Genomic DNA, 17,616 nt, shown 5'->3' on the forward strand with positions numbered 1-17,616 from the left:
GCTACAAATTGGTTGAACACGTCAGAACATGTGTAAGTCCATAAATCTTTGAAAATTGCAAAAGCATAGCACAGACTGAGGGCATTACTTGGTATTCGAAATGACGTAAGGTAGTCAGGAAAGCTGTTTTCCACTCATCTTCAGCTGTAATTTGAAAGAGGGAGTAAGTACTGGAGACGACTGATTAGTACAAATACTGTACAACTAGAGAAGACTGGAAGTAGGAATAATGAAGAAAAGGAATCTCTGGAAGACCCAGCAAAGGGGATTTGATGTTCTCTGTTCCCTCCCTTTTTACAAAGGTCATGCTTTGGTGTTTCCCGATGGTATCTGTGGGCTTAATGGACATGACTGAACTAGATAGTTGAGAAACCACAGTGCATACAGGGGCCATTCTGCCGATGGTGTTCTCTTTCAGTTTCTGTTAGAGCTCTTTGAGTTGACCAAAACTTCATTAGTAAAAGTTAAAGGTTCCTTTAAAAATCTTTCTAGCTTTTTAAGGAGAACCTTTGAGCTCCTTGCTTTCGAGAAGGTCTGAGACTTGCGCCTCTATGAGTTTTATTCAGATAGGCGGCATTCAAAGATAAAGTTGACAGATGATTTGGATGAGTTTGTCCGCGATCTCTTCATCAAGTCGTCGGCAAACAAGCTCATCAAGGTTCTTTCAAGCCAAGTTGTTTCTGCGGCCAATTGCTGAAACCTAGTGATGTGGCTTAGTTAAGGCAACTGAATTTCGCTGGTGTATATCACACAATGCTTCTTCTGGTCTAGGCAAACATTCATTTTGAATTTTTAGAATTCATAAGAAAAATTAGAATAGTTCATCTAATTGAGATCATCCACAGTAACTAGTATAGTAGCCCAGGCTAATGATGCTAATGGTGGCCGATTCCAGGCACTAACCAGATAACCCACTTTATCTTTACCATCAGCAAGCTGCACGTGATGAAACGCAAATTGCATAGTTAATGAATCAAAGGACTTCTTTAATTTATTCAGATCCCTGGGAAAGAAACATAAAATAGAGGTTGAAGCCACTGCATGATCTGGAAGACTGGGCCTATGCTAAGGCAAAATTTCTATATCAGTTGCTTTCCTGCATCTGGTGTATAGCTTCCGCAAAAGCCTTTAAAGGATTCGGTGACAGCCCTCTGTCAACGTCTGGACTTTTGACCAGGCTTATCATCCTTGAATTTATCTGCCAGAGATAAGGACAACCCCTTCCAGAAGTCAAGATTCTGCTAGTGTCAGAGAAAACCTCAAGTAAGCAGCTTCTCCCAAAATGAGCACTAAATTAGGAAACTGCCATGCAGAGAAACCTCCAAGGATTGTCAGCATGGCGCAGAAGAGTCCACAAGTAGCTAAAGATTTCCCTGAGAAGAGGCAAGTTGTCTGAAGCAGAACAGGAGCTACAGGAGCAATGAAGGATTCTTGCAGAAAAAACAAAGAGCAAGAAAAAGTGGAAAAGCTGGAGACAATAACAATACATGGGGGGGAGAACACAATGAAAAAGTAGTACTTCCTGAAAGAGTTGCGGCACAAGGCTCCTCCTTTTATAGTGGTTGATCAGGAAGCTGACCTATAATTTCAGTTCCCCATCTAGAATTGGGATATGTTGAATAGAACTTTCCATGCCATCAGACTATCTTGGTCTAGGATTTAGAATTCTCCCCATCCAAGGCATTACTTCTTGTGTTTTTGTTCACTCTGTCTTTTTTTACATCCTTGCTTCTGTGGAGCGTGGGGAACTGGATAACGCTCAACTTGAGAAAAGTGCACTCTGGAATCAGGATGTGTTGAGGGGGTGCCGAGCTTAATAAAGTGAGTCCTTCGATTTGGGTTTACTCATTTGATCCAGTCAAACATATTTAATCCAATTCGTCAATCAAAACCTTTTTTTCCTTGGGTTAATAATTATTTTTATTGCATGACCTTTCTTTAATGAACAGCGCTCTTAATTTAAACATAAATCTCATTGATACCCTAATGCATTTCATGGACACCCTTTATCAGGGGACATTATTTAACTTAAATGGATCATATCTTTGGTCTACATACCTTCCAACTTGAAGAACAATCGCACAGTGTGAGGAGGTGGCTGGGCCTTGAAGGTGGCGTGGCCTCGTGCAGAGAAGTACCTAGGAGGCACTTTTGATCAACACCCCACCCCTAAGCCCCCCCCCCCCCCCAAAAAAAAAGCTTGCTGATGTCCTGGGGTGTTTACACACCCCTTAATGGGCGCTGGCAGTTTAAAACCTCTCAAAATCGAAACGGAAAACCACTCATTGGAGTGGCTTTCAGCTTGTTTTCCCTGCCACAGTGTGATATCGGCTCCTCACCGGATGACCAGGTGATGGGATCTAATATCATGTGGCACACTGTGGCACATTGTGATTTGGCAGGTCTGGGTCTAAGTGGAACTGTAATGCATCTGATGTTCATGTAAAGTGCTCCGATACCTTCAGGTTGAGTTCACGCTATATTAAATTCCCCCCTCCCCGCGCCCCCCCCCCCCCAAAACCCAAAAGCTCAGCCGTCCGGTTCTAACATCTTGAGAATCTGAAGCTGATGCAGCAACAATGCCATCTGGTAGCTGTAAAAAAAATTGCTACAAAAAACACTTTTGATGCTATCAGGAGCCTGATATTGCTTCTTAGTAAGGAAACTGGGAAAGAATGGGCTCCTTCAGAATGAAAATTAGAGGTAACAAAATGATTCTGTAGAAGTTTCTCGTGGCTGACTGTTCAATGGATGCTGTGCCGCAGCGTAGCCATTCAATATTTTGTTGTTGTAGACTGGGTGTCAACCAGGAGCGGCTTCTTCAATGATTGACTTAGACATTTTATTTGTTAAAACAGTGCTTTCATTAAAAGATTGAGGAGTCTTGTTGCAAAACCTCCTCATCTGTAGGCCTCTATTCGCTAATACCCCCACTTCCAAATGTCTCTGTTTGCTACACCTCCATGCAAAGGTCCAGTGTTTTTAAACTCCATCCAAAGTTTCTCCCTTTCCAAGACTGCAGTTTACTAATCTGTCCAGGTCTTTACTTGCTAACACTGCCGCCTATGCCCTCTGCTTGCTGTCCCCCTCAACAGTGCTCGGTTCAATATCTGTACCATCCCCAGCTGCTGCTCCCACCCGCCTCTCCTACTGCTCCCGTCCTATGCCTTTAGGCTTGTGCTGGGTAACGCCAGTCCACCAAGGGCATCTGCTTTCTCCTCTTCCATGCATTCTGCCTGCTCACCACCCCTGCCAAATATACCTGCTTCTAAACCCTGACCAAAGAGCTTTGGTTAATAGCCTATACTGAAAGCCACTGCTCACGAACCACAACGCCTCTGCTTGTGAAGTCTCCAAAATAAGGTCTCTCTTCCTTTCAGGTCCTTAGTTCGAGGCCCTCCTCCACACGCAGGCACCCGCCTGCGCCTCATCCCTGGTGGTCCAGTGGGGAGCATCTCTCCTCTGCTGCTGCTCTCTGTGCTCCGTTTTTCTGCTGTCTGCCTTTTTAATCCTCTGCTCTTTTTTTACCATCCTTTTTTAGGTCTCGGCTAGTAACGCGCTGAAAGCGCGTTCTCGCCAGAGAACTATAGTCGGCGTCTCGGGACTTTGAGAACGACGAAGTGAGACAAGACCTGGCCGCGCGCAACGTTTCCACATAGGATAACGTTGTACGCGCGGCCAGGTCTTGTCTCCACGGCATTGCATGGCAGTCCGGATCGCGTCGCGCGCCTCTCTGGAATGCAGGGGGGAGTCTGCAGAGAGGCGCGCGGCGCTGATAAAAGCTTCGCTTCTATGGTGGGCATCTGCTGCGCACGTGTGCGTCAGAGGCTCTTCTCCCGTGTACAGAGACGTGTTAAGGCATTTTTTTATTTTTATTGTAGTTCATCGTGTCTTACAAACAAACCGGTGATGCTCACTAAGAGAACGATGCTTCATTCGTTTTCATATCAGAGCTGGGATTGGATGTGGCCTCATATGAGACTTTTTTACTCACAGCGCGAACTCGACCCGAAAGCATTGGGGCGCTTTACATGAACACCAGTTGCATTACATATTCAGTTTTAGGCACGGGGACATTAGGGATTTAACAAAAACCACATGATGCTGAGTCGATGCTGAGACTCGAACCCCTTTCCCCAATTCCAAAGCCGGCAGCCCTTACAGTAAGTAACACCACGTCCTGTCCTGCGGCTCCGCCCTGATAAACATTTTTTTTCTTTTCCTGACATTCAACAGAAGAAAGACAAATCTTCGCACAGCCCCGACTAGAGAGGGCATCCGCAACCCTGTCCTGTCCGTGGATACTCGGCTAACAGGCGTGCCAAAGAACTAACAACATTTGCCCAGCCGCCGTCTTTATTGCTTTTGTATTTTACACTTTGTTCCGACACCTGGAAAAGTGGCAAGGGCCGGCGGCTGGAAAACCAATGAACCTCGTTCAAGGTGTTCATTTTATAATAACCGGAGCATTTACACAGGAGGTGTAGAAATCAGACACTGCTGTGAGGCCCTTAGGGCAATTGAAAGGGGGCGAAAGTCAAAGGGAGGGTACTAGCTAGTGCCTACATGTTTATTTTCTCATTGGCAATTCAAAGCACCTGTCAGTCAAATAATTTAATCAGAATGTCACATCTGATGAAATGAGAGTGCCATCAGCAGCTGTCGGCTCTCACCTTCCTAAAGCCAGCGGCTCACTTGAGTTGCCTGTAGTAACACTTGAAACTAAATACAACAAACACAAAATCAAAACTGGGAGGGGGAAGGGCAGTCTCAGCAAAATTCCCACAATGTACAGTGATCCCAGGTGTGATGGGATTTGTGTTCTTGCCATATGATGTGCACATGAACTGTTTCTCTTTCACACTAGTACATTTATTTTCTCACTTCATTTGCTATCTGCATTTACTGTGTGCAGAGACAACCCTCTCCTGGGAGGCTTGGGCTAAAGTGACAGAGGAAAACAAGCATGTAAAAATGCAATAGGTCTTGCCTTTCATTAAGTCAAAGCCATTTTCTTTGCTATACAATACCATTAGCGAAGCAAATGGCTTTAACTTAATCAAAGGCCAGACCTATTGCATTTTCAATGTGTGTGTGTGTGTCTGTCTGTGGCTCTCTGTTGTGTGTGTGTGTGTGTGTGTGTGTGTGTGCCTGTCTGTGTGTGTGTGTGTGTGCCTGTGTGTGTGTGTGTGTGTGTGCCTGTGTGTGTGTGTGTGTGCCTGTATGTGTGTGTGTGGGGGGGGGTGGCTCTGTGTGTGTGTCGGTCTGTGTCTTTGTGTGTGGCATTTGCGAGAGATTAAGCTATTGGCATTGTAAACGACAATGCCATTTATTTATCTGTTTTCAAAACCAACACATAAATAAAAATTTTGTCATTTACAATGCTAATAGCTTTAACTTTTGCAATGCCGAGACCGTTGCATTGTAAATGCTTGTTAAAATCTATTTATTACCTTTTTTCTATTATTGTTTTTTCACTTTTCTAATTTCTTCTCTTTTTTGTGCCTTTTCTCCTTCCGTGCCCTTGCCGCTGCTCGCACCCAGCACGCCTGCCTCCCTCCAGCACGTTTTTCCACTTCCCGCCTCCCAGCCGTCCGGCCCTCCCCAAACAATATTTCATGGCAAACGTGTGCAGCAGACACACCGCTAGGCACACTGAAGGTGCACAAAAGGCAAGACAGTCTGCACCCAACCGCACCTGGACTGCTCCTAGCACCATGGACCCTGGTCCTCGGACCATTCACCGCTACGACTCTGGCACCCTCCACGCACTCAACCCCAGACGGTCCACCACCTACTACCCTGCATCACTGAAGAATACCCAAGGCCCGTTCACATGCCGCAACCATGCCGTCTCCTCCCTCAGAACACCAGACCCACCAACCGCACGGCCCTCAAGAACCGGACCAGACCACCTCCAATGCATCCTACTCAACACCCGTTGCCTCAAAATACACGCCGTGGAGATCTGGGGCCTGCTCGACTCAATCTCCCCCAGGTAGTCTACTTTACGGAACCCCGAATAAACCCCACTTCAGCCCACACATTTAAACCGCCATCCCTGACGGCTACAAATTCATCCACAAGGACCATATCAACTGACTGGGAGGATGGATTGACATTCTATCCAAAAACACCTTCTGCCTCACAACCAGCACCCACCATGGAGCACCTCCACTTCCAGATCCAGACCAACCCGAACACCACCCTCCAAGGCACCCTCGCCTACTGACCTTCCCGGACCCCCCACTCCCTTCAGCATAGCCATAGCCGACTTCATCGCTCACCACACTCTTCCCTCAATGGACTACACCTCCTCTGCTACCTCACTTTCCACCTGGCCAACCTCAACACCTCATCCCTTCTGGAGAACCTCACCACCTTCGAACTCGAACAACTAAACACAACTCCAGCCCACTCAGCAGGACACACGCTCAACCCCATCTTCTCCGCAAGGGAACAACATCTCAGTCAGCCACACCTCCAAGCTTCACTGGACGACCACCACTGTGTCCACTTCTCCTTCACCAAACCCACCATACACCCACTGCAATCCTTGCAGAAGCTGGAACAAGGTCACTGAAGACCAGCTCACCAACTCCCTCCGCAAAACCCCACCACCGATATCCACAGATGCCAACACTTCAGCACACAACCTCCACTGATGGATTTCTGGTTGCGCCTACACACTGGCTTCTCTCAGGAAACCCTCAGGAAAGCAGCCCTCCAAGAAAACCAGCTTCTTCTCCCCACCCTCCAAGAGTTCAGGCGCACCTGCAGGCAGCTCCAGAAAAGATTGAGGAGCAGCAAGACTATAGAAGACCACGCAGCCATCAAAACCACCGTCACTGCACACCACCACCTCATCAGTTCTGCAAAGAAAGCAGCCATACAGGAACGCAACAACTCCAATGCACACAACAGCAAAGAACTCTTTGCTGTGGTCAAATAATTCACCAAACCCACCACAGAGACAGCAGACATTTCCCCCCTCTCAAGACCTCTGCGACAACCTCACCACCTTATTCCACTGCAAGATCAAGAAGATCTACGACAGCTTCACAACCCCAGACCCATCTACCCCAACTGCAACCACCTCACCCAATGGCTTCACACACCAGCAGACCTTGCCCAACTGGGCAACCTTCACCTCTGACGACACCCTCAGGATCATGAAGAGAATTCACTCCGGAGCTCTCTAAGATTCCTGCCCTCACCACATCTTCAACAGAGCTGGCACCTCCATCCCACCCGAATTCTGCGGTACCATCAACTGCTCCATTGAGTCCGTCACCTTCCGGGAAGACTGGAAGCATGCAGAGATCAACCCACTGCTGAAGAAACCCTCTGCTGACCCAACGGATCTCAAGAACTAGAGACCAATCTCTCTGCTCCCCTTCTCAGCTAAAGTCATTGAGAAAGCCATCAAAGCCCAACTCTGTGAGTTCATCTAAATGAACAACAACCTGGACCTCTCCCAATCAGGGTTCAGAAACAACCACAGCACGAGAACGCTCTCCTTGCCGCTACAAATGACATCCACACCCTCCTCCACCGAGGCAAAACTGCTTCCCTCATCCTCCTGGATCTCTCAACTGCCTTCAACACCATCTTCCACCACACCCTTTGTGCAAGGCTCCACGATGCCAGCATCCGCTACAAAGCCCTAGAATAGATCCGCTCGTTCCCCACCGGCTGAACACAGACAGTCAGACTTCCACTGTTCAACTCAGAACCCACAGATATCAGCTGCGAAGTGCCTCAGAGATCCTCACTGAGCCCCACCCTCTTTAACATCTACATGGCCCTGCTTGCAGCCATTGACAGAAGCCACAGACTCAATATCGTCTCCTACGTTGATGATACACAGCTGATTCTCTCCCTCACAGACAAACTCACAGCCGCCAAGAGCAATTTCCACAACGGGACGAAGGCAGTTGCAACCTGGATGAAGGACAAATGCCTCAAGCTTAACTTAGACAAGCCAAATTCCTCATCCTGGGCTCCACCTCCTCCGCCCGGGGCAATTCCTGGTGGCCTACAGCGCTTCGAACCCCCTCCACACCCACGGACCACACACAAAACATCAGCATAATTCTGGACTCCTCGCTCTCATTGAACCCTCAAATCAACTCTGTTTCATCCTCCTACTTCCACATGCTCCATCTGTTTCCTAAGATCTTCAAGTGGATCCCCACTAAGTCCAGCAAAACGATCATCCATGCACTCGTCAGCAGCAGACTCGGCTACAGCAAGGCACTCTAGGCTGGCACCACCTAGACACTCCTAAATAAACTGCAGAACACCCAGAATGCCTCTGCCAGACTGAACATCCCATGCTGCAACCACTTCACCGACCACCTGAGAGTCCTTCACTGGCTACCTATCGACAAAAGAATTATCTTCAAGATCCTCATGCATATCTACAAAACCCTCCACAATGCCGGACCTGCATACCTCAACCACTGCTTCTCCTTCTACACTCCTACCAGACCTCCAGTCCACCCAACTGGCCCTGGCCACCATCCCATGGATCTGCAAGACCATGGCTGGAGGAAGATCCTTCTCCTAGCTCGATGCGAAGACCTGGAACTCCCTGCCTCTGCACCGCAAGCATTCACCATTACTACCGCAATTCAGAAAGGACCTCAAGACCTGGCTCTTCGACTGAACCGCAGATCCAACACTCCCCCCCCCCCAAATCTACCCCAGCGCCTTGAGACCCTTACAGGTGAGTAGTCACGCTTTATACGAAACTTGAAACCTACCCCTGATTCTTCCCAACGTATAATTTTGCCTCGCTGTAGTTTTGCCCCATTTAAGTGGTCTTTGTACTGGGTCAGATGGCACAGACCTCCCCAAGTTAACCTTCTTTGAAGGGGCTCCGCTCGTTGTCTTGCAAAGTTCTGTCGCAGATAACTCCAATGGCTGCTGCTCCCTCACCCCTTCATTTACCTCAGTTACTCAACTTGCTTCCCATATATGCCACCCTCGGCATACCTAACCGACCCCACCTCGGGAATCTACCACTCTCTCATATCCCTCTTCTCACACCCAGAGTACCACACTGGTTACACGTAATAACCGCGCTGCTTAAATCAACGAGAGAGAGAGGACTAGATAGGCTAGACCGTATCCCCTGTATTATATGTATGTATCAAAAAGGACTAGCTAATTAGGGAAGATAGAAGACTCAGGTTTGTACGTAAAATAAGGAGAACATAGTTTTCCTTATAAAGCCCTCACCCACCGACCTAGTCGGTGGCATGCTTCATCATCAGGCCCACCACAGTGGCACCGAATGTGCCCCGGGTGTGCTTCAACGCCAGGTGACTGCGGAGCTGGTATGTTGCTGAGTGTGCGGTGAATAGGGTGAAAAAGGTGAAGATTAAAAGCTTTGCGGAAGGCCCCAGCACCCGAGGGTAAGTTATTTTATTGAACTGGGCCTCTGCTAGCAGATAAAAGGCAGGTAGACGTAAATTGGAGTGTAAGTTATGACCTCCAGCGTCTAGTGTGGTCTACATGTTTCAGCCAGTGCCTTGCAGATTTAAAGCTGGCTTTCCTCAGGACCGTTTTTATGTGAAGAACGTGCAATTTAAATAATAAAATTAAAATTAAGTGATTGTGTTGTCTTTTGGCTAAGTGAAGCGCACGCTAAGGCGCTGTAGCTGTTAGAGGGGGATTCCCTCAAGCTTGACTACATAGAACACAAAGGACAAAGACAAGACGTACAAGGTAGTCATGTTAGATTCATATTTTGGTATATCACAACATGCCGACTTGGTGGTGTGCGACATATAATCGGCTATTGTGGGTTCATGCCACGGGCACGGAACTGGTGGTGATTATTAAATGAAACCGATAGTGTTGGTGGTGGGCTAGAAAGCGTATTTACAAGGTGAGGTACAGGTAAGTATAGTACTAGGTCCTCACTCTGTTTTGTCTTGTAAAAAGCTTCATGGGTCGCCTGGCAGAGAAAGAGACCCTGTTGGAACAATAATTTGTTCATAATATATCCAACCTGTAGGGAGAAAGAGTAGTTGCTTACCCCATTCGTAGCTGTAGCGGTTCGTTTTTCACTCACGAGTCTTTCGGTCTGGTTCCTCCTTGGACCTATTCGTCCTTCCGCGGCGCCCGTTGTGTTAGTGGAGGCCCGCCCGGTCTCTTATTTGTAGTGTTAGGTTGATAAGTTTTACCTGTGTCTGGTAGAAAGAGAGGGAGGGGTGCGCGCTATTTGCCATGTCATGGTTGTCCTCACTGCGCATGCGTCAGGGAGTAGCGGAGGATCTGCGCATGCGTGGGGGACGGAGGATCTGCGCATGCGCGTCTGTCCAGCGCATGCGTGTTTGGTATTGGCAGGAAAATGCGCTGCTCACGTTCCGCAGTATAGCATTTTCAGTGTCAGCTTCGAATCATAATGATCAATTGTGCAATGAAATGTATTTACATAATGGGCGATGGTCCCAACGTGTGGGTAGCTAAGCGTGGGGGCTATGCCTGAGTGCACGAAGTGCTGCTGGGACGAGTGGTTGGGAGCCCATAGTTTATCCACAGTGGAGAGGTGGAAAAGGGAGGAAGGGGGCGCTCATGCAGTGATGTCCTGGCACAGATATCGCTGCGGTGTATGGATCTTTAGGTTTCCAGGACATCACTGCATGAGCGCCCCCTTCCTCCCTTTTCCACCTCTCCACTGTGGATAAATTATGGGCTCCCAACCACTCGTCCCAGCAGCACTTCGTGCACTCAGGCATAGCCCCCACGCTTAGCTACCCACACGTTGGGACCATCGCCCATTATGTAAATACATTTCATTGCACAATTGATCATTATGATTCGAAGCTGACACTGAAAATGCTATACTGCGGAACGTGAGCAGCGCATTTTCCTGCCAATACCAAACACGCATGCGCTGGACAGACGCGCATGCGCAGATCCTCCGTCCCCCACGCATGCGCAGATCCTCCGCTACTCCCTGACGCATGCGCAGTGAGGACAACCATGACATGGAAAATAGCGCGCACCCCTCCCTCTCTTTCTACCAGACACAGGTGAAACTTATCAACCTAACACTACAAATAAGAGACCGGGCGGCCCTCCACTAACACAACGGGCGCCGCGGAAGGACGAATAGGTCCAAGGAGGAACCAGACCGAAATACTCGTGAGTAAAAAACGAACAGCTACGAATGGGGTAAGCAACTACTCTTTCTCCCTACAGGTTTGATATATTATGAACAAATTATTGTTCCAACAGGGTCTCTTTCTCTGCCAGGCGACCCATGAAGCTTTTTACAAGACAAAACAGAGTGAGGACCTAGTACTATACTTACCTGTACCTCACCTTGTAAATACGCTTTCTAGCCCACCACCAACACTATCGGTTTCATTTAATAATCACCACCAGTTCCGTGCCCGTGGCATGAACCCACAATAGCCGATTATATGTCGCACACCACCTTATAAGTCGGCATGTTGTGATATACCAAAATATGAATCTAACATGACTCTACCTTGTACGTCTTGTCTTTGTCCTTTGTGTTCTATGTAGTCAAGCTTGAGGGAATCTCCCTCTAACAGCTACAGCGCCTTAGCGTGCGCTTCACTTAGCCAAAAGACAACACAATCACTTAATTTTTATTTTATTATTTAAATTGCACGTTCTTCACATAAAAACGGTCCTGAGGAAAGCCAGCTTTAAATCTGCAAGGCACTGGCTGAAACATGTAGACCACACTAGACGCTGGAGGTCATAACTTACACTCCAATTTACGTCTACCTGCCTTTTATCTGCTAGCAGAGGCCCAGTTCAATAAAATAACTTACCCTCGGGTGCTGGGACCTTCCGCATAGCTTTTAATCTTCACCTTTTTCACCCTATTCACCGCACACTCAGCAACATACCAGCTCCGCAGTCACCTGGCGTTGAAGCACACCCGGGGCACATTCGGTGCCACTGTGGTGGGCCCGATGATGAAGCATGCCACCGACTAGGTCGGTGGGTGAGGGCTTTATAAGGAAAACTACGTTCTCCTTATTTTACGTACAAACCTGAGTCTTCTATCTTCCCTAATTAGCTAGTCCTTTTTGATACATACACGTAATAACCGCCCACATGCACACACAGCAATAAAGGGTTACATGCTTGTAAATGGAGAGTTCGTGAGTGAGGCCGCTCCTCAGCTGCTCCAGCTCAGTGTTCCTCCGCTGCTGGAGTTGGACCCCGATCTTCATCTCTCGGATTCTGCTTTCCAGTCCGTCCACCTGTTCCTGCACAGCGAGAGAGAGAGAGAGAGAGACCTGGATCAGAGCAGCAAGGGAAAGTAGTCACATTCCTGAGCATGGTGCCCCTTGGAACCGTAAAGGTGAAAATACTCCACAAACCGGGTGGAAGCTAGGGAGTGTTCTATATGTTTGTAGTGGGGTTTTGTGTCTGAACAAAGCCAGGTGTAGATTTAGGTGAGCCTGATTGACCCTAAACATGAGAATATCTGATAAGTGGATAATTCCTACCTCTACTGACATGCCAGGCTCAAGTCCTAAAAAAAGAAGAGGAGGGACTCACCAAGGTAGGCAGAATGGGTGTGATATCACCACTCATGACATTGCAGGAAGTGACATCATTGTGTGCCATCACAGGTGACATAACGGCACGTGACATTGCATGTGGCATCACAGGAAGTGGCCTCACAACCATTGATCTCACAAGAAGTGACATCAGATCTTAAGACTTCACATATGTTTAGCAGGTCTATAATGAGTACACTGGAGCGCATTACAATATTTAGTCAATTAGATTTTGCATTGGGTTTGTGCCAAAATATTGACGCAACCTTGACGCAAAATCTGGGCCTTAACTTATACTTTTTTAAAACTCTGCAACAAAGAAATTGGCAACTAGGAGAAACATGGCAGTAAATCTGTTCTGCTTAATTGGTTACAATGTCTATATTTTAAAATATCTTATGGGGTTAAGGCACCTACTGCAGAGATCTTTGTGTGTCCGCTAAATCTCAGGGAATAATAATAATGATAAGATAACTGGAGGATAACGTATTTGCTGGAGAGAGCCGTGTTTTACCTAGTCCTAGTTTTGAATCAAATGTAGCATAGAGGGTTAATATGTCTCTTGCAAAGCACATTATGTAACACGCAGATGTCAGATTTTTATTTTATGTAAGTGGGTTACTTCTTTAAAGACACAGATCGTTTTGTTACTTGCAGTTCATAAATTGTAATCGTTCTAATGTACTACAGTGAGGTATTAAGAACATGTGGCTCCACCACCTTGTAACCCTCTCTTTCTTATGTAACTAATGTTTTATATTCATTTACAGACTATTGTCAATGTATAATCTATGTGTGATATAAAGTGCTCTGGCACCCTGCATTGGGATGAGTAGTGCTAAAGCACTATAATAGTATACAAAATAGTGATATTTAAATTATTTGTGTAAATACTGGGGCGACCAACACATCAGACATTCTTAAAGTGCATGCGTATATATCTCTTATATACAGGGACGGAACAAAGTCAAAAGCATTTCTCTCGTAAGTACCTGTAAAGTGATAAGATGTGAGCCTCTGTTTCCCCTCCATTGCATCTAGCTTTGAGGCTTCCGGTAGCTCCATGACAGAATACTCCAATTAAAAGAGGTCTAATGGCCCCTTAACTCCGGCTTTTGTTATGGGTGAAGCTGGAATCTGAGAAGCCCAGTCCCCACCTGCATGTTGCCGTTTGGAACAAAAGCAGACAACATGCAGGTGCTACTGAAAGTGTCCCAGTGTAAGAAAATTACACTAGGACGAGTTCAGCATATTTCTGTGAATTCCAGGAGCATAGGAAAGGAACATGGCACTCTGCTTAGTGCAAACATCGGCCCATACCTCAAACCGCTCACAACAATTTCCCATAATAACAGAAACCACACAATGTTTTGTTGGAGAAAGTTGTTGCAGCTTTATTTGCATAAACATTATGCCAACATGTTGGGTTATCTTACGGGCGATCCAGGGTCAGGCCGCCCCTCGCGACCTGCCCACCTGAGGAGCCATAAACCCCCTGTGGTGTTAACCCCGGGGGCGTTGTCAGTTTTGGGGGAAGGGCTAACCCCCTCCCCCCGGTGGACCTCCAGTCCACCCCTTACTCACGCCCTTCCCCCTACAGGGGGGCGGAGAGTTGCAGGCAACCCCCGGTTGCTCAGGTCCACAACCGCCCGAAGGACTAACTGGGTGCCGTCACTCCTCCAGGATCCCACCGAGGATCTCCCTGGGGATAATTGGCTCTCGCACCCTTACTGTGCTCCTGTAGAGGTACCCTTCTGTACCTTCCAGCGTTGGATCACCCTGTAACTCCGCCATGGCTCTGGGTGTGGCCCCGCCGCCCCAGAGCCCCCCACCTTATATTGCTCTTTCGCTTACAACCTGCCGCTACCAATGCCTCCGCTAAATCTAGCAGGAAGAGATCTATCCCCACTTTGGATAGGTGTATGCCGTCCTCTTCAAAGCACCCTGTGCATTTCGTATGTAGCAACCCATGCCTGCCCAAACCAAATCCTCTTTGCCCGGTGAATTTGCGCATTGCGCTGTTCACCCGCCTGCACGAGGCCTCCATTGCCTCCCCTGACCTAGCGCCCCGCCAAGATAGCCTCGGGGAATTTCGGAACACCATATCTCACAGGTCCCCCGTAAGTAGCTCAATTCGCCCAAAGTGCTCCTCATCATGTGCAGCAGGCCCCTGCGCCCCAGGTGAAACCAACTCGTCACCTCCGAGGTGTATTACCAATAAATCGGGTGGTGAGTCGCCCTTGCCCAGTTTCTGAAGAAGTTTTCCGCTTCAAGCTTTTCCATTGCATGTCGGGAGTTCCCAGCCCCTGACCCTTCACTTCCAGCCTGCTGCTACCAATGCTTGGCCTTATTCTAGCAGAAAATAGGGCTATTCCTACTTTGGGCAGGTGAATCCCATGAACCTCAAAGCCCCGTTGCTCCTCCAGGGTCCAACGTGAGAACCTCCCTGTGGATTTTCAGCTTTCGCACCCTTACTGTGCTCCTATAGGGGGTATCCTTACTGTACCTTACAGCCTTTGGATCGTCTTGTAATTCCGCCACAGTACTAGGTGTGGCCGCCGTCCCCCCAGGGCACCCTACCGCCATAGACCTAGTTACCTACAGCCTGTTCATTCAGAGGCCTCCCTCGGCTCAAGCAAGGACATGTCCTTTCCTCCTCTGGACAGCTGTGCTGTCCAGCAACCAAAATACCCCATCAGTTCTGCTGCTCCCCAGGACTGTGAACTGTATCAATAATGTCCCTGAACCTCTCAACTATCACTGCAAACTATGCTTTGGAGATGTCCCTATTATTGCTCCATCCCCTCCATTTCAGCACTGTCAAGGCCAATCGCACCCTCCTGGGAATGGCTCACTCGCGCCCCCTGCACAAATCAAGGCCTATCTATGTGTCGCCCATAACTTTGCATTTATTCCAGACAGTGTATCAGGGTTCTGTTGAAACATAGTTTGCTTGACTGCCGAGTGCACATTGCTCTGTCCCGGATATGATTTTTCTCTACTCCGTTTCCGGCTGCCAAGCTGCTGACCTTGCCTGCCCCAACCCTGGGCGAACTAAAAGAGGTTATACTGCTAACCATAAGCAGCTGCTTTTGCTAATGATGGTCCTCTACAGAACTGGTAAACTCTGTGTGTAGGGCTAAGAGCATGGTATTCTAAAAAAAAAAAAAAAAAAAATGGGTGACCCAGGGGCTTGGGCCATGCAATTATTATCAAAAGGATCGTTCCTATAGGGAAGTGTAGCCTTGGACTTCCATGGCAATAGTATTGTAAAGAAACTTTTCACCCAGTTTTCTTAGTTTATGTAATCAATGTTTTCATTTGTGGCAATTGATTTCAAACAATGCAGAGAAAGTTAATTTTTTTAGATTATGCAATCAATACTTTTATTTATAGAAATTGGGTTCGAATAATGCAGAAAAGGTTCATAACAATATAACACATTATTTATATTGGTCGGAGAAGGCACGAACAACGGGAGGGAGGGAGGGAGGGGGGAGTAAAGAAGGCACCAAAGCTCATCGTGCCTGCAGTAGCTCACCCACTAGATAAAGCATGCTGTGTTAAGAGTGAAGTAAAACGTCTAGTCCAGGGTGGTACCGAGGCGGGACTAACAAGCCTCATAATGAATTGGAAGCCAGCGTTTACCAAGTACACTGACACCAGGCTTCCACAACATACTCGACTACTGCATGCCTCGCAGAGCGAGCAGCGCACGCGAGCTGCACCTAGGCTCGACCTAAAACCAAAAAAAGTTAATTCCCTAGTTTCGTGTCTCACAGTCATTCACGTACCACCAGCACATTGCCACTGGGAGCAGTGGATCTGCCAGTGAAAGTTCTCTCTGTTTCGGAGCAGCACCTCACTGGCATAGGGAGTTGCAGTTCACTGCCTGCAGCCTCATGGAGTACCTCGCTGTTTCTGTGAGCTCCGCCTTCACCTGTCACTTCCAGAAAACAGCAGCTCACTCCTTCTGGGACCAGCACACTGTTTCCTCAAGGACAAAGCTGCGAGAAGCATCTTAGTGGCACTGGGACCATGTTGCTGCTACTGAGAGGCGCTCTCTGTGGCGCTTCGGCGGATGGAGTTGGATGGTCAAGTTGTCCTCATGCTCTGAGCTAAGGTTACTACTATACAAGATTTTCAAGTTTCTCTATGGTCATTATCTGCCTGGATTCATAGTGTTCCGACTCCCTCTGCCAGTCAAATCGTTGACATTTTTTCCACGGATTATCCTGACCAGTTTTCAAAATATCTTCTACATGCGGTGAAAAAAGGCTTGGTGTCTGCTTTCCCTGGGCGCTGCTGTTTTTAGGTGAAGCCTAACAGGCCGCGTACCTGTGTGATGGAAAAAGGCATTCTGCCGGATACCAAGAACATGAGAGGGCTTGGAGCCTCCCAATGCTTCCCATTGGTTGACTTTCCCACAGCCATTTACCAGCCTCTTATCATACCCCAGCTTGTCAATCTTGTGTTTGTTTGTGTCATGCATGGAGGCCCACCTCTTTACTGTACCTTTTGATTGGCAGGCTTCTATGCTTCCACTGCTTGCCTTTCAAGCAATAGTTTCTTCTCTTCGGCTAAGCACTCCGTGAGAGCACGTGGTCTCTAGCTGTCGCCCACATTTAATATATTCCCCATGCACTCCGTGTTGTTCCCTGACTGTCACTCGTGTGGTTCTCCCGGACCCTAACCCACTCCATGTTGCGCTTCCCTTTGTGTAGTTTGTCCCATTGCCTTCTCACACGCATCCTTCCCCGCCCCTTCTTGTTGCTTCTTCTCCCAGTCCGCCCTCCCATGTTGCTTCCATCCCCCAGTAGCTTCTCCCCACTCACGCCCTCTGTATTGCTTCCCCCGTCCAGCCCTTTGTGTCTCTCTGGCTCCCAACTGCATCCTCCATGTTGTTCCCACCACACTTGCCTATAAAAAAAACAATAAAATGGGCTACTTTTTCTTTATTTACCAATCTAGCTCGGTAAATTTAAAAAACACACCTGCTATTTTGTAGGCGTGCGGATGCGCGGTGCACTTTCCTATAAACTGCTGCATCTGC

At 47.9% G+C, this 17,616-nt stretch overlaps 1 protein-coding gene across 1 annotated transcript in view; it reads right to left on the bottom strand.

Annotated features, from left to right (window-relative positions):
* SYNC (syncoilin, intermediate filament protein) overlaps window positions 1-17,616 on the bottom strand; it is a 97,742-nt gene that overhangs the window by 29,533 nt on the left and 50,593 nt on the right. The window contains exon 3 of the mRNA XM_078680738.1: window positions 12,142-12,266. Coding sequence (XP_078536864.1) covers window positions 12,142-12,266 — 125 coding nt within the window. The remainder of the gene's footprint in view (window positions 1-12,141; window positions 12,267-17,616) is intronic.

Source organism: Lissotriton helveticus, chromosome 3_1 (assembly GCF_964261635.1).
Source record: "Lissotriton helveticus chromosome 3_1, aLisHel1.1, whole genome shotgun sequence".
Lineage (NCBI taxonomy): Eukaryota > Metazoa > Chordata > Amphibia > Caudata > Salamandridae > Lissotriton > Lissotriton helveticus.